The sequence below is a fragment of the Ursus arctos genome, unplaced genomic scaffold (genome assembly GCF_023065955.2).
Source record: "Ursus arctos isolate Adak ecotype North America unplaced genomic scaffold, UrsArc2.0 scaffold_28, whole genome shotgun sequence".
NCBI classification, from domain to species: domain Eukaryota; kingdom Metazoa; phylum Chordata; class Mammalia; order Carnivora; family Ursidae; genus Ursus; species Ursus arctos.
In genome coordinates this window covers 3,866,362-3,886,233 of record NW_026622963.1, presented here as the reverse complement: position 1 = coordinate 3,886,233, position 19,872 = coordinate 3,866,362, and the positions used below count along the sequence as shown (strand labels likewise).

The window sequence follows — 19,872 nt, the reverse complement described above, 5'->3', positions numbered from 1 at the left end:
ACCGAGTGGATGCGCATGCGGAGGGACTGACCTCATGCAGCCCTGCATGTGCAAGGAGGGTCAGGTGCACGTGCGGCTGAGCTACAGGTGGAAGCAAAGGAACTGTGAGAGCTCATGCCTGAGTCTACATAATCTCTCAAGGACAAATGACAAGTTCAGATCTAGGAAAGGGCAATAAAATCTTAGGACAGTTGATGTGGTAAATAACAGAAAGATGGGAATTGGAGAACAAACCTCAAAAAAGTGGGAAATTTTCATGTTCAGGGACTGATTAGCATGGAGTAAAGGGAAGCTGCCAAGGAGCAGTAAGAGAGGAGTTTTAGATAGCTCAAGTCTAGAAAGGAGTCTTCTCAAAAAAGACAGTTCAATATAGACTGTAAAGTGAATGTTTTAAGTATTAAAAATGTGTCATCTTTGGGGCACCTGGGTGGCTCTGTCGGTTAAGGTCTGACTCTTGGTTTCGGCTCAGGTCATGATCTCAGGGTCGTGAGACTGAGCTCCACATAGGGCTCTGAGCTCAGCAGGGAGTCTGCTGGAGATTATCTCTCCCCCCCCCTCCCTCTTGCTTTTCCTCCTGCTTACTCTCACTCTCTCTCTCTCTCTCTCTCTCTCTAAAATAAATAAATAAAATCTTTTAAGAAATAAAAGGGAGTCCTTCAAACTGAAGGAATTTCAGAGGAAAGTTACTAGGCAGTAACTCAAATCCACACAAAAAAAGACAATACACTGGTAAAGGTTACTATACAGGTAAATATAAAAGACAAGATATATGTATTCTTTGTAAGTCTTTTTCTCCTAACTGATTGAAAAGAGAACTGCACAAAAGCAGTAAGTGTAAATCTGTGTTAATAAGCATACAACTTATAAAAATGTAACTTATATGGCAATAACAGCACAAGGAGAGGGAAAGAATAGAGCTACTTGAAAAAAGTTTATATTAATCTGAACTAAGTTGTTACAAGTTAAAATGTTAATTATAATCTCTAGGAAAACCAAAAATATAACTCAAAAAATATAGTAAAAGAAACCACAAGAGAATTTAAGCAATAGATTAAAAAAATATCTATTTAACATAAAATAAAGCAGTAACGGAGAAAAAGAGGAACATAAAAGATGTATGGCTTAAAGAAAACAAGTAGTAAAATAGCAGTTATGAACCCTACCTTGCTGGTAATTATATTAAAGATTTAGTTATTATTTTAGAGAAGGGAGGAGGGGCAGAGGGAGAGGGAGACAGGGCGCCTAGATGGCGCCCTGACATTGGGCACCATCTCATGACCCCAAGGTCATGACCTGAGCTGAAACCAAGAGTCAGACACTTAACCGACTGCACCACCCAGGCGCTCCTGGTAATTACATTAAATGTAAATGAATTAAATACTGACAGATTGGCAGAACAGATTAAAAAATGACCCAACTCTATGATGTCTACAAGAGATGCACTTTAGATTCAAACAGGTTGAAGAACAGACAAGAGCAAAAGATATAACAAGCAAATAAGAATCAAGAGGGAGTTGGGATGACCATACTAATATCAGGCAAAATAGACTTTTAGACAAATATAGTGACTAGAGACAAAAATATTTTATAATGATAAAAGAGTCAATCCATCATGAAGATATAACAATTACAAACACATATGCACCTAACAACAGAATACCAAAATATGTGAAGCATAAACTGAAGTGAAGGGAGAGATAGACAACCAAAAAATAATACTTGGAGACTTCAATATCCTACTTTCAATAACAAATAGAACTATACTGAGGATCAACAAGGAAATAAAATACTTCACACTGTAAATCAACTGGACCTAACAGACATCTAAAGAACATCTCACCCAACAACAGCAGAATACACTCCTCCGAAGTACAAATGAAACACTCTCCAGAACTGACAATGCTAGGGCATAAAACAAATCTCAGTAAATTTAAAAGGACTTAAATCATATCAAATATGTTCTCTGACCTCAAAAGAATATTAGAATTCAACAACAGGAGGACATTCGATGTGGAAAATGACACAATTCTAACTGAAAATGGGTCAAGAAAGAAATTACAAGGGATTTCCTTTGTGGGAAATTAGAAAATACTTCGAAATAAATGAAAATGAAAACAGAACACATCAAAACTTCCAGGATGTAGCTTAAGCAGTACTTAGAGGGAAATGTATAGCTGCAAACACCTGCATTGAATAAGAAAGATCTTAAATCAGTCTCCTAACTTTACACCTTAAAAAACTAGAAAAAGAAGAGTAAATTAAACCCAAAGCTAGAAGAAGAAATAAAGATTAGAGCAGAGATAAATGACATAAGAGTAGAAAAAGAGGGGTGCCCTGGTGGCGCAGTTGTTAAGCGTCTGCCTTCGACTCAGGGTGTGATCCCGGCGTTACGGGATTGAGCCCCACATCAGGCTCCTCCGGTATGAGCCTGCTTCTTCCTCTCCCACTCCCCCTGCTTGTGTTCCCTCTCTCGCTGGCTGTCTCTATCTCTGTCAAATAAATAAATTAAAAAAAAATAAAGAGTAGAAAAAGAAAGAAAATCAAAGAAACCAAAAGTTAGTTCTTTGAAAAAGACAAAGAAACTGACCAACTTTTAGCTACACTGACCAAGAAAAAAAAGACAGAAGATTCAAATTACTAAACTCTGGAATGAAAGAGGGAAAATCAATACCAACTTTACAGAAATAAAAATGATTATAAACGAATACTAGGAACAACTGTATATCAACAAATCAGATAATTTAGATGAAATGGACAAATTTTAGAAAGCCACAACCTATCAAAACGGACTCAAGAAGAAACAGACATTCTGAATAAACCTATAACTACCTATAATTAGTAATGAGATTAATTGGTAATCAAAAAACTACTCAGAAATATTATTCAGTCTTAAAAAGGAAAAAAATTCTGACACATACCACAGCATGGAATGAACTTGAGGACATTATGCAAAGTGAAATATGCCAGTCCCCAAAGAGAAATACTGTATGATTCCACTTAAATGGTACCCAGAGTAGTCCAATTCATACAAACACAAATCAAATGTTGGTTGCCAGGGGTAGGAAGAAACAAAGAGTTATTGTTTAATCTTCGTTTTACAAGATGCAAAGAGTTCTGGAGATAGATGGTAGCAGTTAAAGCTGATGAGCTACCCACTTAAAAATGGTTAATATGGTAAATGTTACATTATATGTGTTATACTACAATTAAAAAACACTATTGAGAAAGACAGTCTTATGTGCACTGTTCTTTGAACTCCACCTGGCCACATAAGAATGGGCCTTAGGCCTGGAATACTTGCCTACCAGCAGATAAAGAGCCCACATAGTTTGTGCTGGGCTTACCTCCTTGTTTTGGAATATCTTTCCCTGTTTCAGACTAACTGTGCACTCCTTTGTCCTGCTTAAGCATGTGTGTCAATGGCCCTCAGGCATGCCCCCCGCTTTCAGCATTTCTGATACCACATGAGTGGGGTGGGGTGCAGGATCCTTTTGCTGCAGCACGAGGCATTGTGTGTAGGCCAAGGCCCTGCACAGGCTGCCAGGAAGGGCCTGCTGTTGGCCACAGGCAACTGACACTCGCTACCAAAACTGATCTTGCGGTGTCTCGTTTTTTATTGAGTAAAAGCACTATTAAAGCCAGTGCCTGACTGCATTGTCTTTTCCTTGGGAACTTCATACTAAGATGCAGTGGGCAGAACTGCTTGGACTTTTCCTGATAATTGGCAACAGATGACACCTGACCATAAAAACTACTCACAAAGAAAACCCCAGAACCAAATGGCTTCACTGATGAGTTCTACCAAACGTTTAAAGAAAAATTAACATTAATCCTTCACAAACTCTTCCAAAAACTAGAAGAGGAGAAAACACTTTCCACCTCCCTTTTTGAGGACAGAATTATCATGATAATTGACAATGACATTATATGAAAAGAATACTACAAACCAATATTCCTTAAGAATATAAATGTAAAAATCCTCAACAAGATAGAGCAAATTGAATCCAGCAACATACAAAAAGGATTATACATTATGACCAAGTGGAATCACCTCAGCAATACATGATTGGTTCGACATGCAAAGATCAATTAAAGCAATATACCATAATTATGGGATAATGGATTTTAAAAGCATGATCATTTCTTCTTTTTTTTCTTAAAGATTTATTTATTTGAGAGAGAGAGAGAGAAAGCATGAGCAGGGGTGGGGCCTGATATGGGGCTCGATCTCATAACCCAGAGATCATGACCTGAGCTGAAATCAGGAATCAGATGCTTCACCAACTGAGCTACCCAGACGCCCTGCACGATCATTTCAATAAACATAGAAAAACCACTCGACAAAATCTAATGCCTTTCCATGATAAAAATACTCAACAAGCTTGGAAGAGAAGGGGACTTGGACAACCTGATAAAGGACATCTACTAAAAACCTACAGCTAATACCACCCTTAATAGTGAAAGACTAAAAGCTTTCCCTCTAACATCAGGAGCAAAAGAAAGATGTCTGCTCTCACCACTTCTATTTGACACTGTACTGAAGGTTGTAGCCAGGGTAATTAAGCAAAGAAGAGAAATAAATAGCATCCAGATTAGAAAAAAAGAAATAAAACTGCATCTATTTGCAGGTGACATGATCTATATAGAAAACCCTAAGGAATCTACAAAAACCTATTACGGTTAAGAAACAAGTTTAGCAAGGTCGAGGGATATGAGATCAATATACAAAAATCATTTATATTTCTATACACTAGCAATGAACAATCAAAAAATGAAATTAAAAGTTCAATATACAATAGCATCAAAAAAGTTAGAAATAAATTTAGCAAAAGAATTGCAAAATTTGAACACTGAAAACTATAAAACATCCTGAAAAAAATTAGAGAGGATCTAAATAAATGGAAAGATACTCTGTGTTCATGGAGTGGAAGACTTAATACTGTTAAGTTGGCAGTACTCCCCAGATTGATCTATAGATTGACTACAATCTGTATCAAAATCCTAGCTGGACTTTTTTTTGGTGTGTGTGCAAATTCGACAAGCTGATTATAAAATTCTTATGAAAATGCAAGGGACCCAGAATGGCCAAAATAATCTTGAGAAAGAATAAAGTCGGAGTACTCACACTTCTTAATTTAAAAACTTACTACAAAGCTCAAATAATCTAGAATAATAAAGTAAAAGTAAGCAAGTACAGTCTGGTACTGCCACAAGGATGGGCAAATAGATCAATGGAATAGAATCAAGAGCCCAGAAATACTTTTCATGGTCAATAAATTTTTGACAAGAGTGCCAAAAAAATTCAATGGGAAAGAATAATCTTTTTAACAAATGGTGCTAGCACAACTGGATATTCACATGCAAAATAATGGATTTGGACTCTATACCATTTACAAAAATTAACTCAAAATGGATCAAAAACTTATATGATATGTAAGAGTGAAAATTATAAAGCTCTTTGAAGAAAACCGGTGTAAATTTTCAAGTTTCTTACATATGACATCTAAAGCACAACCAAAGAAAAAACAGATGAACTGAACTTCATCAAATTTTAAGACTTTGTGCTTCAAGGGACACTATCAAGAAAATGAAAAGACAACTCACAGAATGGAAGAAAATATTTGTAAATCTTACATCTGATAGGAGCCTAGTATCCAGAATATAAAAAGAAATCTTACAACTCAACAATAAAAACGCAAGTAACCCATGTAAAGATAGACAAAGGATTTGAATACACATTTCTCCAAGGAAGATACACAAATAGCTAATAAACACATGGAAATATTGTCAATGTCATCAGTCATTAGAAAATCTAAATCAAAACTAAAGAGATACCATTTCTCACCAGGCTATAGTAAAAAAAGACACACAATAACAAGTGTTGGCAAAGATGTGGAGGAACTGGAACCCTCATACATTGCAGCTATACAGGCAAACTGTGTGAAATAGAATGGAACAGTTCGGCAGCTCCTCAAAAAATTACACACAGAGTAAATATGACCCAGCAATTTAACACCTAGATATATGCACTCAAGAGAACTGAAAATGTATGTCCGCACAAAGACTTGTACACAAATGCACAGAACAGCGTTATTCCTAACAGCCCCAAAGTGGAAACGTCCCGAATGCCCATCAACTGATGAATGAACGAAGAAAATGTGGTACGTCCACGCAATGGATTATTATTTGGCCATAAAAAGGAATAAAGTACTGATATATGATACAACATGCATAAACCTTCAGACCCTTACGCTAAGTATAAGAAGCCAGACACAAGGGCCACATACTGCATGCTTCCATTTACCTAGAGTCCAAAATAAGGAAATCTAGAGACAGAAAGTAGATTAGTTGTTGCCATAGACTAGAGGAAAGAGGGAAGAGCAAGTGGCTGCTATTGGCTAAGAAGTTTGTTTCTGGGGTGATTAAACATGTTTTGGAATTAGTGATGATGAGGTTGTACAACCCTGTGAATGTACTCAAACCACTGGATTGTGTACATCAAAACGGTAACGCTTATTAAATACGCCATCTCAAAAAGTACGTATTTCAATGAAACTGAATTTAGAACACATGATATACCTTATTATAGTATCAAGGTACCAAAGTGGGCTAGTTAAAAAGTCTCACAAGGCATGAACTAGTTGCTTTAATAATATACTGAGAATCCCCCAAATGAACTAAGTACATTAAAAAAAAATGTTGAGTTTTAATGTACTAGACATCGAAAAACTGATATGTAAAATCTAAAGACTGCTTTGATTTAAAATGGGTAAATACAATGACATCATTTCAGGGATGGGGTACCAAGCAATCTGCATTTTTCCAAAATATTCAGATCAAGAAAGAGTTACCAACACAGAAATGAATGAAAAATACAGATAAAAGAAAAGGCTAGAGTCCAAAGAAAACTAAACACATCTTGGCTAAACAGCTGTGTTGAAAAACAATTTCTTATCTTGCAATTAAGAACCGATTTCTTTCTAAAAGACACAGGACATTGGGTTAATAGATTTCTTTAAAAGAAAATCTGTTTTGGCTATTGAAACATTAAAAGAACAGAACATCTGTTTTGCAAGTAAAGACAGATTGTATGGAAGAATCAAATATCAAACCACCGATTAGACCAGCATTTAATCTGTTCTATTTAAATTTTCAATAAAAGTAAATGAAATTACATTCTTGAAATTATAGCTCAGCTGTAAATATTTAACACTAGGAACCTCTAACACTGAGATGTTTTAGAGTATAATGGAGGTAATTATTGGTATATTTTAATTATTTTTAATTCTACTTGACATCTAAATCAGAACCAGGTTTTAAAGTACTGTATCTCCCAAATCATTTTTAAAGTATTATAATAGGGAAAACTTACCATCCATGAATTCTGTACATATTGAAATCCTGTTTTCTACGAAAAAGGCACCATAAAACCCTATGATATATGATGAATCACACTGTAACAAAAATAAGACAAAGGTAGTTAAAAAAAACCCTGCAAGACAATACCATAAGATGCTTTATGAAAAAAAATAACCAAGAAAAATTACCTTATAAAGAATTTCCAATTCAGACATAATTTGCTTCTGAAGTTCCAGTGTAATATCTAGTAGTATGACCTAAATACAGAATGGAATCAACATTTACACATATATTCACCTTTAATTTAAATATTGCTATACTCACTATGAAATATAAAAAGGAAAAAATATGGTGTTTCCTCTCTTCATTGCCCCTTTTTCTGCTCTCCACTACCATAACCCCCAGGAATATGAACTGTACCCACATCTGCCTAACCTTTTGTATTGGGGGAGGTGGTACAGAAGTGATTGATGAGACCAAGGAAAAAGCCAGGTCTCAAAGGTCAGTATTAATGGCTTTAAAAGTCAGTTAAGTTATAACACCCTTAATTTATATACCCTATTTTGGCCACATTGGTTATTTCCAGAAAAGGAAGAAAGGAATGACCCTGAAACCATTAAAAAAAAAATTGTCTTGTAATTCAGACACTAGGCGATAAGCAGAGAGGATGATGAGTAAAAATGACATTTAAAGCAGGTTTTTTAGTTATAAGAGAAATAAGGAGTTTTAAAAATACATCATTTAAAAAATATTTTTCAAAGTCATGTTTCTTTGCTAATAGTATAATAAAATGCTGGAGCTTAAAGGAGCCACAGAAACGATTTCATCTAATTCTCTTGTTTTTAAAGGACGAAGCCAAGGTGCTGAGAAGCCACACAGCCTGGCAATGTCAAGGTCCCTCCCTGACTCCCAGACGCCTCTTAGAATGTCCTAGTGGTTTATGGTTTTTCCTTAAAGCATCAACCACAGAGGAAGATTCGTAGCATGAAATGTAAAACAATTTACAAACTTACTTAGAATAAATTCTAGTTTATTTCAAACACTGTTTCTTAAGAAAGGAGACCATCAACTGTTCAAATTTTACTTAACAGTTCAGTGAAGCCAATTCAAGGGAAATTGTTTTTACTTAAAAAAGACAGTGCTGAGAATAAAATAGGTGAAAGATAATTTTTAAGATTTGTGGCCGAGTTTCCGACTCCAGACATTTCTAGATAAAAACTTAACATTCACGATTACCATGACAGTGCAGTTATACACCATCTAACACTGAATCACATTTCTGTATTATAACCTCGGAATATATGCACTTACACTGGAAAAAAACCCCATAAATTATGAATTGCAAACTGCTGATAGAGCAAGGAAAGAAAAGGATAATTCTAAAACACACATTTTATAGTACTGACATCCATTTGGGGGAGGGGGAAAGGAAGGGGAAAAAGGCATGGCCAGTTTCTGTCAAGAGTTTTTGCTTTAGGGTTATTTATAAAAGCCCTCACTAAACTAGATTGTAAGTGTAATACAAAACTGCAGAGAAACATTTACACGTTTCTCCCGATCAATAGTCATTTGCCAACAATATTCACTTACATTTTTGTTCCCGTATAAAACTTAGCGACAAAATAAATTCATCTAGTGTTGTTTCAATTCCATGCCATTAAATAATCAAAACTATTCACACCACTATGTCAAGTACAGGGATGCTTCCACCCCAAAAAACTATTAAAAGGAATGAACTTGTTATTTACCTCAAAGCAGTGGTTCTTTTTTTTTTTTTAAAGATTTTATTTATTTATTCGACAGAGACAGAGACAGAGACAGCCAGCGAGAGAAGGAACACAAGCAGGGGGAATGGGAGAGGAAGAAGCAGGCTCATAGCGGAGGAGCCTGATGTGGGGCTCGATCCCATAACGCCAGGATCACACTCTGAGCCGAAGGCAGACGCTTAACCGCTGTGCCACCCAGGCGCCCCTCAAAGCAGTGGTTCTCAACCCTGGCCTCATGTTACAATTACTTTTATATAAAGGTATTTATATCAATACATGAGCGTACTTGAACCAAATCCTGGTACACCGGCCTTATCGCAGAAGAACGGAATCAATCTTGGGTTGGGCCCACATCTTAATATTCTTAAAAAACCCTCCAGCTGGTTTCTAACCCACAGTAAGGTTGAGAACCACTTATCTAAGGTTTCAAAAATGCCATTTATCCAGTACTCTGTATGACTACTGAGACATACGGCATCTCCAGGCCCCCAATCCAGAAACGACAGGACTCCACATGGTGAGCCAACACCTTGCAATTAACCCCAAACTACTGGTTGTAAACATACCATTCCCTTGGATCAAGAACCTTAATTAGGTGCCGATGGCCTAGCATAACGTTAAGACTCTAGCATGACATTCAAAGAATTCTCCCACAATCTAGTCATTCCAACTCCTTTCCCACAGCTCCCCCCCGCCCAAACCCCAATTCTCATGAGAAGCCAGATGATATGGAAGGCAGCTCTGCTCACCACCAAACCACCAGCACAGGAAGTAGGTGCTTTGTTCCGGTGTTCCACACACAGGTCCTGCTTTCCCCACTTCCAGTCTTTGCTCTTGATGTTCCCTCCGCTTGAGGTGGGCTTTCTCATTCCACCCCACAGTTACTAATTATAAAACCTTTCTTATCTTTTCGACCCAGTTTGAATGCCACCACCACCTCAATGAAGCCAGCCCCAAAGCCCTCCATCAGAATTGATCTCCAGCTCTGGCCCGTCATATTGCCACTTCTCACGTTCTGTCTTGGCATTCATGCCTGTCTCCTAAAACCACAAGCCTAGACAGTAAAGTGGTTGTAAGGCCCACGAAGGCAAGGACTGAGTCTTGGGCATCTTTCTCTGGGCCCCCTCCCCCTACACCCAGCACAGGGTCTTACTTACAGCAGTGCCCATTAAGTAATGTGGGATTTAATTAAAGCGCTCCTTACAACCATAATCCTCTAAGTAAGGAGCTGTTTCTAGACAGGAAGGAGGTGGATTGCTTGATTTCTACAACTGAATTTAACACCGAAGACATAAACACCAAAATAAATAGAAGTGCCACACTGACCTAACATGTAGCAATAATACTGTATTTGTGGGGCCAATCCACTGCATTCCAGTGGGTCTTGATCATTCTTGGTATTTGTTATGGTCCAGAATTGTGGAGATTCCAAAATGGTGCAAAAGTGAATAAAGTAATTTCTGGAACTTAAGAGGGAAAGTAAAATTCACCTTAAAATAATTCTACTGAAATGCTCTTCTATTTTCTGGGAGACTTGGCACTCTAGGTAGAAGGTTAATTCTCCTTCCCTTGGGCATTCCTGGGAGTGAGCTTTTAAACTGCTAAAAATAAGTCCAATTCCTTACTTGAAAGCAATGGAAAAAAGCATGGCAAATTCTAATTTTCTTTTTAAAGTACAAGGAAAGTATGGACTCCCTGAGTCTTCATTATTATTGTGATTTTGTTTTTCTCCTTAGGAAGAGCTCAATTTTTCAAACTGGAGAGGATCTGCACGTGAAGCATTTCACGGAGAAAGGGTTAAGTGAGAAACTGAAATACCTGGGTGCGTTTCTGCTGCTCTCCACTACACCTCCAGGACAAATAAGGATGAGTTGTCAAGTTAAATATAAGCAGTCAAGTGACTGAATTATAATTTACTCTGTGCTCAATTTAAATTAGTGTGAGGCTATTAAAATATACAGTATAAATACGGCAATTCATCACAAGCTGTCATGGATGACTTCATTTATTTGCTGGAGTGGCACACGCTCCACTAAAGGGAAGGAGAGCAAAATCACAGGTCAAATTAAGCTTCTATTCTGTTTTAATTCGCTTATTTAATCTGTGGCGACATAATTGTCTTTTACAGTATGTACAACTCAGAAAGGAAATTTGGGAGGATTACAGTCAGTATACAAATGATTAATCAAATGGTCCATTTAAATGCTAGTTTAAAAGCAGCAGAAACCCAAAGCAGTCAAAGAATGATAATCAGCACATGCTATATACAGCTAAGAAATTTCCCCTTAGATGACTTTTTCCCAATTAGAAAATAAAAAATATTAGGAAAACTATTAGGCTGTACTTTGAAAGATTTTACAGAATACATTAATGATATAAAAAGGTTCTGTTTGCCAAGATGGCTAACAGTATTTTTATTTGTTTTCTGCTCTACTTGTTTGCAACTGTCTCTCTTAACCTCCACCCCCGCCCCCCAGTAAAGTGAGTTAGAAACACATTTCATGAGTTACAGTCATTAGCAAACGGTTATCTTTGGTGAGCATTTTTCAGAATGTTCTCTTTAAGGTAGAAATTGTTCTAAATTCACTGGTATAAAATAAAAATCCAAGGTATTTCTATTCTTGCCCAAATTCAACTTGCTTTTTAAAATATCTGAAGTGATGTTTTCCCACCTTTGAAGTCTGAAAGGGGAAACACTACAAAATTCTTTTGTTAGTCTAAAAAAGTAAGAACATTTAGAAGTACAAAGAACAGAAATATTTTGAGTAGGAAGAGAAAAGTAATGGATTTTCAAGGACTCTTATCTACTTGCTCCCACAGACATTCAAAGTGCTGGTCCAACTGACCACTCGGCTTGGGAAATTAAATTTCCCTCATCATTCTATGCAGGCATCAGAGCCCTGCAGGTGATTCTGTTTAGACAAGGGCTGTGATTTGCTGCTCTTCGCAATCCCTCTGTGACATGGGGCAGCCCCGTTTCACAGCTGAGGTCACGGAGAGGTTCAAGTGACATGCTTGAAGTCACACAAAAGTCAGGAGAGGGTCAGGAAAAGATCAAATGCACTTCTAACTCTTAACCTTTCATTTCACCCTTTAATATAAAAAAAAAAAAAAAAAGCAAAGAACTACTCTGGGTGAGAGCAATGGTCCATACAAAGAACACTACGGTTTATTTTGTATGTGAGCTGAACCTGCTTTCAAGATGCTGCTTCAAAAGATGAATGAATGAAGAACAAACGAAAGAACCAAATTTATTTATTCAGTCATTCAACAAATTACGTGCTGACCATCTAGTTACTGCATGCAGTCCTCTGTCTAGGCCCAAATGCGAGGTTCTGCATGACTCAATGAGTAAGACAAGAAGAGAAATAAGATCTGTTCTCTACTTACAAAGAGATTTCAATGTAAGGAGAGAAATGCACATATATATTAATAGCAAAATACAAGGCAGTATGTGATAACATCCACAAGAAACACATACAGAGAATTCTAGAGAGGTTCAAAGGAGAGAGTGAGTGAGTGATGGATAGACCGTATGTGACAGGATTTATCTACAGAAGTTCAATAGAGGAGCGGGCTTTGGAGCTGACCCTACAAGGGTTTTAAGAATTTTGATAGGTAGAGACATGGGTGAAGGCATTCTAATTAGAGAAAAATATGGGAATCAAAGTGTTGAAGTGTGAAAGTACCTGGGTTCAGATAAAGCAAAGAGTTCAACTTAAAAGCAGCACAGCATTCAGACACGTAAGATAATGCTATAAAAGTAGGCTGATGACATACTGTGCAAGATCTTGAGTTTCATCCCATAGAGTTTTTAGTTTATTTGGGAGCAATATAGAGCCTTTGAAGACTTTCGAGAGGGGAGGAGATGTGACCAGAACTACGCTCGAGGAAACCAAATCTAAGGATAGTGAGCAGCAATACAGGACACAAGTTGAGAGCATGAACTTGGGGCAAGGCTTGCCTGACTTCAAATCCTAGTTCTATTAGTTGTGGGACCTTCAGCAAGCTATTTATTAATTAATTAATAATTAAATGAGGAGAGGGTATGTAGAGTGCTTATTAGCACAGTATAAATGATCAATAAGTGGTAGCTTCCATTACTGAGAGAACACGTTAAATACTGTTCGACGTCTGACAAGAAACAAAACAAGCATCTGGACTGAAGCAGTGACAAGAAAGGAAGAGATCCCAAGTAAAACAAAACCAAACCCAGAAAAATGAACAGGCTTCCAGACACTGACAACAGTTAAAACAGGACAATGATCCTTGAGAGATGGAAAACAAGTAAGAGGAGCCCTACGACAGTCAAGCTTACTGACGAGAGAGTGTGCAGCCTCCTGTGCGGGGCAGGAATTCCAGGCAAAGCTCAGCCATCTCCCTATGTTGACGAGATGGAACTGGGGGTCTGAGGAAGCCAAGGCAGCTAGAGCTCCCTGGCAGAAGACCAAAGGGAGAGGGCAAGGGATCTGCCAAGGGGCCCCTGGAGTCTTCAGCTGATTAATGATCAATCAGTACCTGGATGTCAGGAAATTATCTGAGCGCAAGGAAAGAACCACCAGAAAGGACCAGAGGAAACAATCTCCAGACCTCACATTCGGCAGAAAGAGTTTGTGTTCCCACAAGGGAGGATGGAAAACCTCGTAACTGTCAGAGCACTGGTAGAATATACAGAAGACTATTGCCTTAACTGAGTGGGGTAAATTAGTTCTCGACTAAACACTGGGCTGGTCCCATCTAATAAAGCTTAAAAGCAAGTCTTGAAAGGATCAAACTGTTGCAGAGTCACTAAATAGCATCTCAGAATAAGCTCAAGAATATTTATAGGAATGCAAAAAATCTAGTGTCTATGATGCATGACTAGCATCCAATCAAAAATGGTAAGAGTTTTTAAAAATAAGAAAGTACTGGGCACCAGGCTGGCTCAGTAGGTTAAGCGGCCGACTCCTGATTTTGGCTCAGGTCATGATCTCGGGGTCCTTAGACCAAACCCTGCATGGGGCTCTGCACTCAGTGTAGAGTCTGCTTCAGGATTCTCTCTCTCCCTCTGCACCTCCCCCCACTTGCTCACTCTCTCTTTCTCTAAAATAAATAAAAATAAATCTTGAAAAAAAATAAGAAAATACAACCCAAGATGAGGAGAAAAAGCAATCAGTCAAAACTGACCCCAAATGACACACACGATGGAATTAATAGACAAAACCATTAATTCAGTTAATTATATTCCACATATTCCATAACTACACTACATATATTCAGGAAGACAGAAAGAAAATTGAGCATGTTAAGTAAAGACATGGAAGATGTAAAAAAGACCCACATAAACTTCTAGGGATAAAAAGTACAGTGTCCGAAATGAAAAATACAATGGACAAGATTAAGAGCAGATTAGACAATGTAGATGAAAATGTGACAAGAGACACTATCCAAAACTGAACTATTAGAGAGGAAAAAAAGACTAAAGCAAACAACAGAGCATTGTTATGCTACAGGACAACTTCAAGTAACCTAAGTACATATGCAATTTAAGTCCCAAAGTTGGGGGAGGAGGGATAATGGCTAAAATTTTCCCAAATTTGATGAAAACTAAAAATCCACAGAGCAAAGAATCTCAACAAATCCTAAGTATATGAATCAAGAAGAAAATTACATAAAATCTCATTATCATCAAACTGCATAAGACTCGTGATAAAGAAAAAAGTCCTAGAAGCAGCTGGAGAAGAAGTCAGTTCTAACGTACAAAAGAATAAAGATTTAAAACGACAGTAAGCTTTTCATTGGAAAGAACACAAACTAGAAGACTGTGAAACAAAATCTCTCAAATGTTGAAAGAAAAGAGCGATCAACCTAGAATTCTCTATCTGGTGAAAACATCTTCCAAAAATGAAAGTCAAATATACATTTTTCAGACATGCAAAAGCTAAAAGAATTCATTACCAGAAGACTCATGCGCTATAAGAAATGTAAAAGAAGAAATTCCTTCAGACAAAGGAAAATGACACCGGATGAAAGTCTGGATCTACACAACTGAATGAAGAGCACTGGCGTTGGTAAAAACAAGAGTAAATATAAAAGAAATCTTATCTTACTTTTGGAAATGTCTTTAAAAGACAATTGTCTAAAAAATAGTAACAATGTATTTTGAGGTTCATAACATATGAGAGTAAAATACATGATAGTAACAAGTTAAGATGAGGGAAATGAAAGTATACTATTACGAAGTTCTCATCCTATAGACAGTGGTACAGTATTACTTTAAGGTAGACTATGATAAATTAAGATATATACTATAAACTCTGAAGCAATCACTCAAGAAAAAGGACATACAGACAGAACAGAAAACAAAGAGCAAGATGACCGAACTGAATCCAACCACAGCAATAATCACATGGAATGTTAATGGTCTAAATGCCCCAATTAAAAAGCAGAAATCATTAGAAAGGATTAAAATACAAGACCCAACTATACTCTGGCTACAAGAAATTTATCTCAAATAAAAAGACCCAACAGGTTAAAAGTGAAAGGCTGTATCATGCTAACACTAGCCAAAACAAAGCTGCACTAGCTGTCTATATTAATATCAGACAATGCAGATTTCAGAGCAAAGAATATCACCATGGCTAAAGAAGGGTCACTTTGTAATGAAACAATGAAGGTGCCAATTCATCAAGAAGACTACTAATCCTAAATACATGTAATAGATCTTCAAAAAACATGAAATAAAAAAAAAAGATAGAACTGCAAGGGAAAAAATAGACAAATTCACAATTACTGCTGGAGATTTCAATACCCATCTTTCAAGAGTCGACAGAACAAGCAGATAAAAAACAGTAAATATACAGAAATTTTGAACACTGTCAGCCAACTTGATCTAATTGACATTTATACAACACCCTACACAATAATAGACTTTTTTTTTTCATGTGCACAGGAAACACCAAGATAATTAATGTTCTGGGCCATAAGACAAATTTCAATACATTTAAAATAATTCCAATTATACAAAGTATGTTCTCTGACCACAACAGACTTAAACTAGAAATCAGTAATGGAAAGATATCTGGAAAACCGCCAAATAATTTGGAACCTAAGTACACTGCTAAGATTTAATTAAAAAACAAAACAAAACTGCCCGTTTTGAAGAAATGGCACATTTCTTTCTCTCGGAGTATGACTATTAAATAAGTTACATGGTTTTTGCCTTGGCTGCAAGAAGCTCAGGGCTAAACAAGACGTTTATTTTCATTTTTTTAAGATTTATTCATTCATTTTAGAGAGAGAAAGAGAATGAACAGGCGGGGCAGAGGGAGAGACAATCTCAAGCAGACTCTATGTGGAGCATGGAGCCTGACACGGGGCTTGATCTCAAGACCCTGAGATGACAACATGAGCCAAAACCAAGAGTCAGATGCTTAACCGACTGAGACACCTAGGCACCCCTAATTGTATCTACTCTTAAATCATTCATTCATCCAACTCAGATGAAATTTAAACACAACAATCACATCTACTCTTAAATCATTCAACTCAGTTTAAGCATCTAGTACGTTTTATAAATTTTATAGAATCTAGGGATATAAAGTGACTACAGTATAGTCCTTGCTCTAAAGCTCAGTTTGTTTGTTTTTTTTAAAAGATTTTTTATTTATTTGTTTAACAGAGATAGAGACAGCCAGCGAGAGAGGGAACACAAGCAGGGGGAGTGGGAGAGGAAGAAGCAGGCTCATAGCAGAGGAGCCTGACGTTGGGGCTTGATCCCATAACGCCAGGATCACGATCTGAGCTGAAGACAGACGCTTAACGACTGCACCACCCAGGCGCCCCTAAAGCTCAGTTTTAAGATCAGGTCTAGTAGACACTGATTTGTAAACACCTACTGTTTTCATTTATTCAAAGTCTCTACTTTAACAGCTCTTTTTTAAATGTGTCTTTTCTTTAAAATTGCTTTTAATCCTTTCCAGAAATAGCGGTTAGCCCTTGCCATACCCAACTAAATAATCATGCACAAGAATTTTAATATTAGCCTAGGTTAAACATAATTCAAAATGTATGAAATTATGAGAAATTATAATGCACTTGCAAAGCCAAGGTTTTTTAGATGATTTATAGGAGTGCTCCCTTCTCTTGGAGTGAATAACCTACAGTTGATTGTCTTTAAATATATTACTGGCAACGATCTAAGAGTTATGATATCTAAAGGAACAAATAACTCAATAGATGGCAACGCAGTGCCTGAGGTGGTGAAGGTACCCTCTGAGAGAGGAGGGAGCTGAATATCACAACAGGACCATAGCTTCCATAACCTACCACCCCAAATTTAAACCATTTCATCTCCTCTTTCACTATACCCGTGACTCAAGCTAACAGGGGAAGGGAAAGTAATGAGCATCAAGAATTTCGTGGATTTCATAAAAGTTATCCAGCACTTACCTTTACAGCTAATATTTTCCCACTCGGGACATGATATGCTCTATGGGAAGAAAAAAATAACAAAATCACTTGGGATACTAAACAATCTACAGAATGGTTAAGGACATAAATGTGAATCTGAACATATCTGCAGTGATGGTATATACAGATACTTTCAAAGAACACTAATAACATTAGTAGTTTATATTTCTATTGAGCTTAATGGTTTAGACAGTGATTCATTACACATTACCTTAAAATAACCCTCTGAGGTAATGCTGGTATTACTATCCTCCTTTTATAGATGGAGAGCTCTGGTGTACAGAGAAGCTAAGCAGTTTTCCCAACGGCACAAAGTCAGTAAGTGGCAGAACTAGACCTCACACCCACCCTCTTCTGACTCCAGACCCTTACAACTGGCCAGCGCTGTGTGTGGGGGGGAATCTTCTATAAGTCTTCTGCTAAGCACTGTATACAGCCATATAAAGTGGGAGGTTTTCCTTTTGTTTACTTCAATTATAGGAACAGATAAACTATATCCCTACATTTCATCAAAATAATCTCAAAACACTCGGAATTAGCTATGGCTTAAGATATATATTCATATAAGAAATCACAGACTTATCAGGCTCAAGTACGTGGTTCATCTTTTCCTAAAGCTGGCATCTCTCAATATTAAAAAAGCTTTAGAAAAGAGACAAGCTCAAATGATCAGATACAGTGAAATAACTACAGTTCAAATCAAGGAATAGAAATACATTCACTTATGGAAAAGATTAAGAGAGTAAGGTTTGTAGAAATAAGATACCATTACTTTTCATTAAGACCTTTTGTGTTTAAACGACAATGTGGCCTTCCACACATGTTCTGCAAGGACTGTACATTCTGACCACTATCCGGGGACAATCCATCTTATATAAAAATGTCTAAACAAACCACACGAAATAAACAAGCACTGCTATTGCAAGTCTACAAAAGTACAGGCTTGCACAGCAGCCAAAATCAGAGTGTTCTTCCCCTCACCCAGCTGTGTTAAGATGTGACTGGGTAGGGAAGATGTGGGGGAATGGAAGTTAGTTTCTTGGGAGTTCCCTGACTTCACCTGCCGAGTTGCAAAATATATTTACCAGGCTTCCAATGATGACTTGGCAATGATCTGGTAGGAAAAACTGATCATTTCTTAAAAACAACACATATATTCTCCTATTAGCAAAACGAAAACATCACTCTCTATTGTTTTGACAGAAATACCTGTGTGGTTGCTCTAACATTTTTTTAACAGCTTAGTGAGGTGCAATTATACATGTAAAATTCACGTGTTTTAAGTATGCAATTCAATGATTTTTTTAGCAAATTTACAGAGCTTTTGCAATCAATGACAAGTGTTTTTTAAGTGACCAATTTACAGAAATGGTTTAGTTATTAAGGACCTGCAAGTATTTGTAACTTTTCACATATAAAATGTTATAAATTCAGGTAAGACTAGAAAAAAACATATATATGTATGTATATATGTATGTATACATCTATAAATATTCCTGTTATAAGAAGTTTGTTCTGTTTTTCCTATTTGAGTAGACAAAGGTCAAGCCGACTGTGGAAGGTATACTTAGCCTTTAACAATTAATTATGAAGAAATTCAAGTATATCACATTAAAAGAAAGGCAAAATTATAAAAATTAAGTGGCAACTATTGACTTAACCGAAGCTTTTTTAATCTGTAAGATGTTCTAAAGATTTTCTCTAAATATCGGGGTGCCTGGGTGGCTCAGTCATTAAGCGTCTGCCTTTGGCGCAGGGCGTGATCCCAGCGTTCTGGGATCGAGCCCTGCATCAGGCTCCTCCGCTGGGAGCCTGCTTCTTCCTATCCCACTCCCCCTGCTTGTGTTCCCTCTCTCGCTGGCTGTCTCTCTGTCAAATAAATAAATAAAATCTTTAAAAAAATTTTTTTTTCTAAATATCAACCTCCCTAGTATATTAAATACTATTACAGTTATAAAACTTAAATTATTTAAAAAATTTTTACACTTTATATAAAGTGGTATACATTTTATAAGTGGAACCCCTATATTATACTGGTTTTAGAACAAATTACCATTTCATTTACTATGTATGTTAATATCAGACTTTTACAATGTGAAACTACATTTCAGGTCATGATCTGATTGATGATATATCTGAACTCATACAATATACTGGTATATAAAGACTAACACTATTTTTCTCATTGCCTGACAGAGAAGTTGTTAGCCTAAGCTAATGTGAAATGTGATTTGAAGGAAGTTAATAACCTTATTCCATGTAAATATAGTTAATATAATAGGTAAGATTGAATGAT

At 36.8% G+C, this 19,872-nt stretch overlaps 1 protein-coding gene across 7 annotated transcripts in view; it reads right to left on the bottom strand.

Annotated features, from left to right (window-relative positions):
* Positions 1 to 19,872, bottom strand: part of MAP2K5 (mitogen-activated protein kinase kinase 5) — a 249,378-nt gene that overhangs the window by 151,305 nt on the left and 78,201 nt on the right. For all 7 annotated transcript variants that reach the window (XM_026478382.4, XM_044391907.3, XM_026478383.4 and 4 more), the window contains 3 exons: positions 17,556 to 17,595; positions 7,548 to 7,616; positions 7,373 to 7,454 (listed from right to left, as the gene is read on the bottom strand). In XM_026478382.4, the coding sequence (XP_026334167.1) occupies positions 7,373 to 7,454; positions 7,548 to 7,616; positions 17,556 to 17,595 (191 nt within the window). The remainder of the gene's footprint in view (positions 1 to 7,372; positions 7,455 to 7,547; positions 7,617 to 17,555; positions 17,596 to 19,872) is intronic.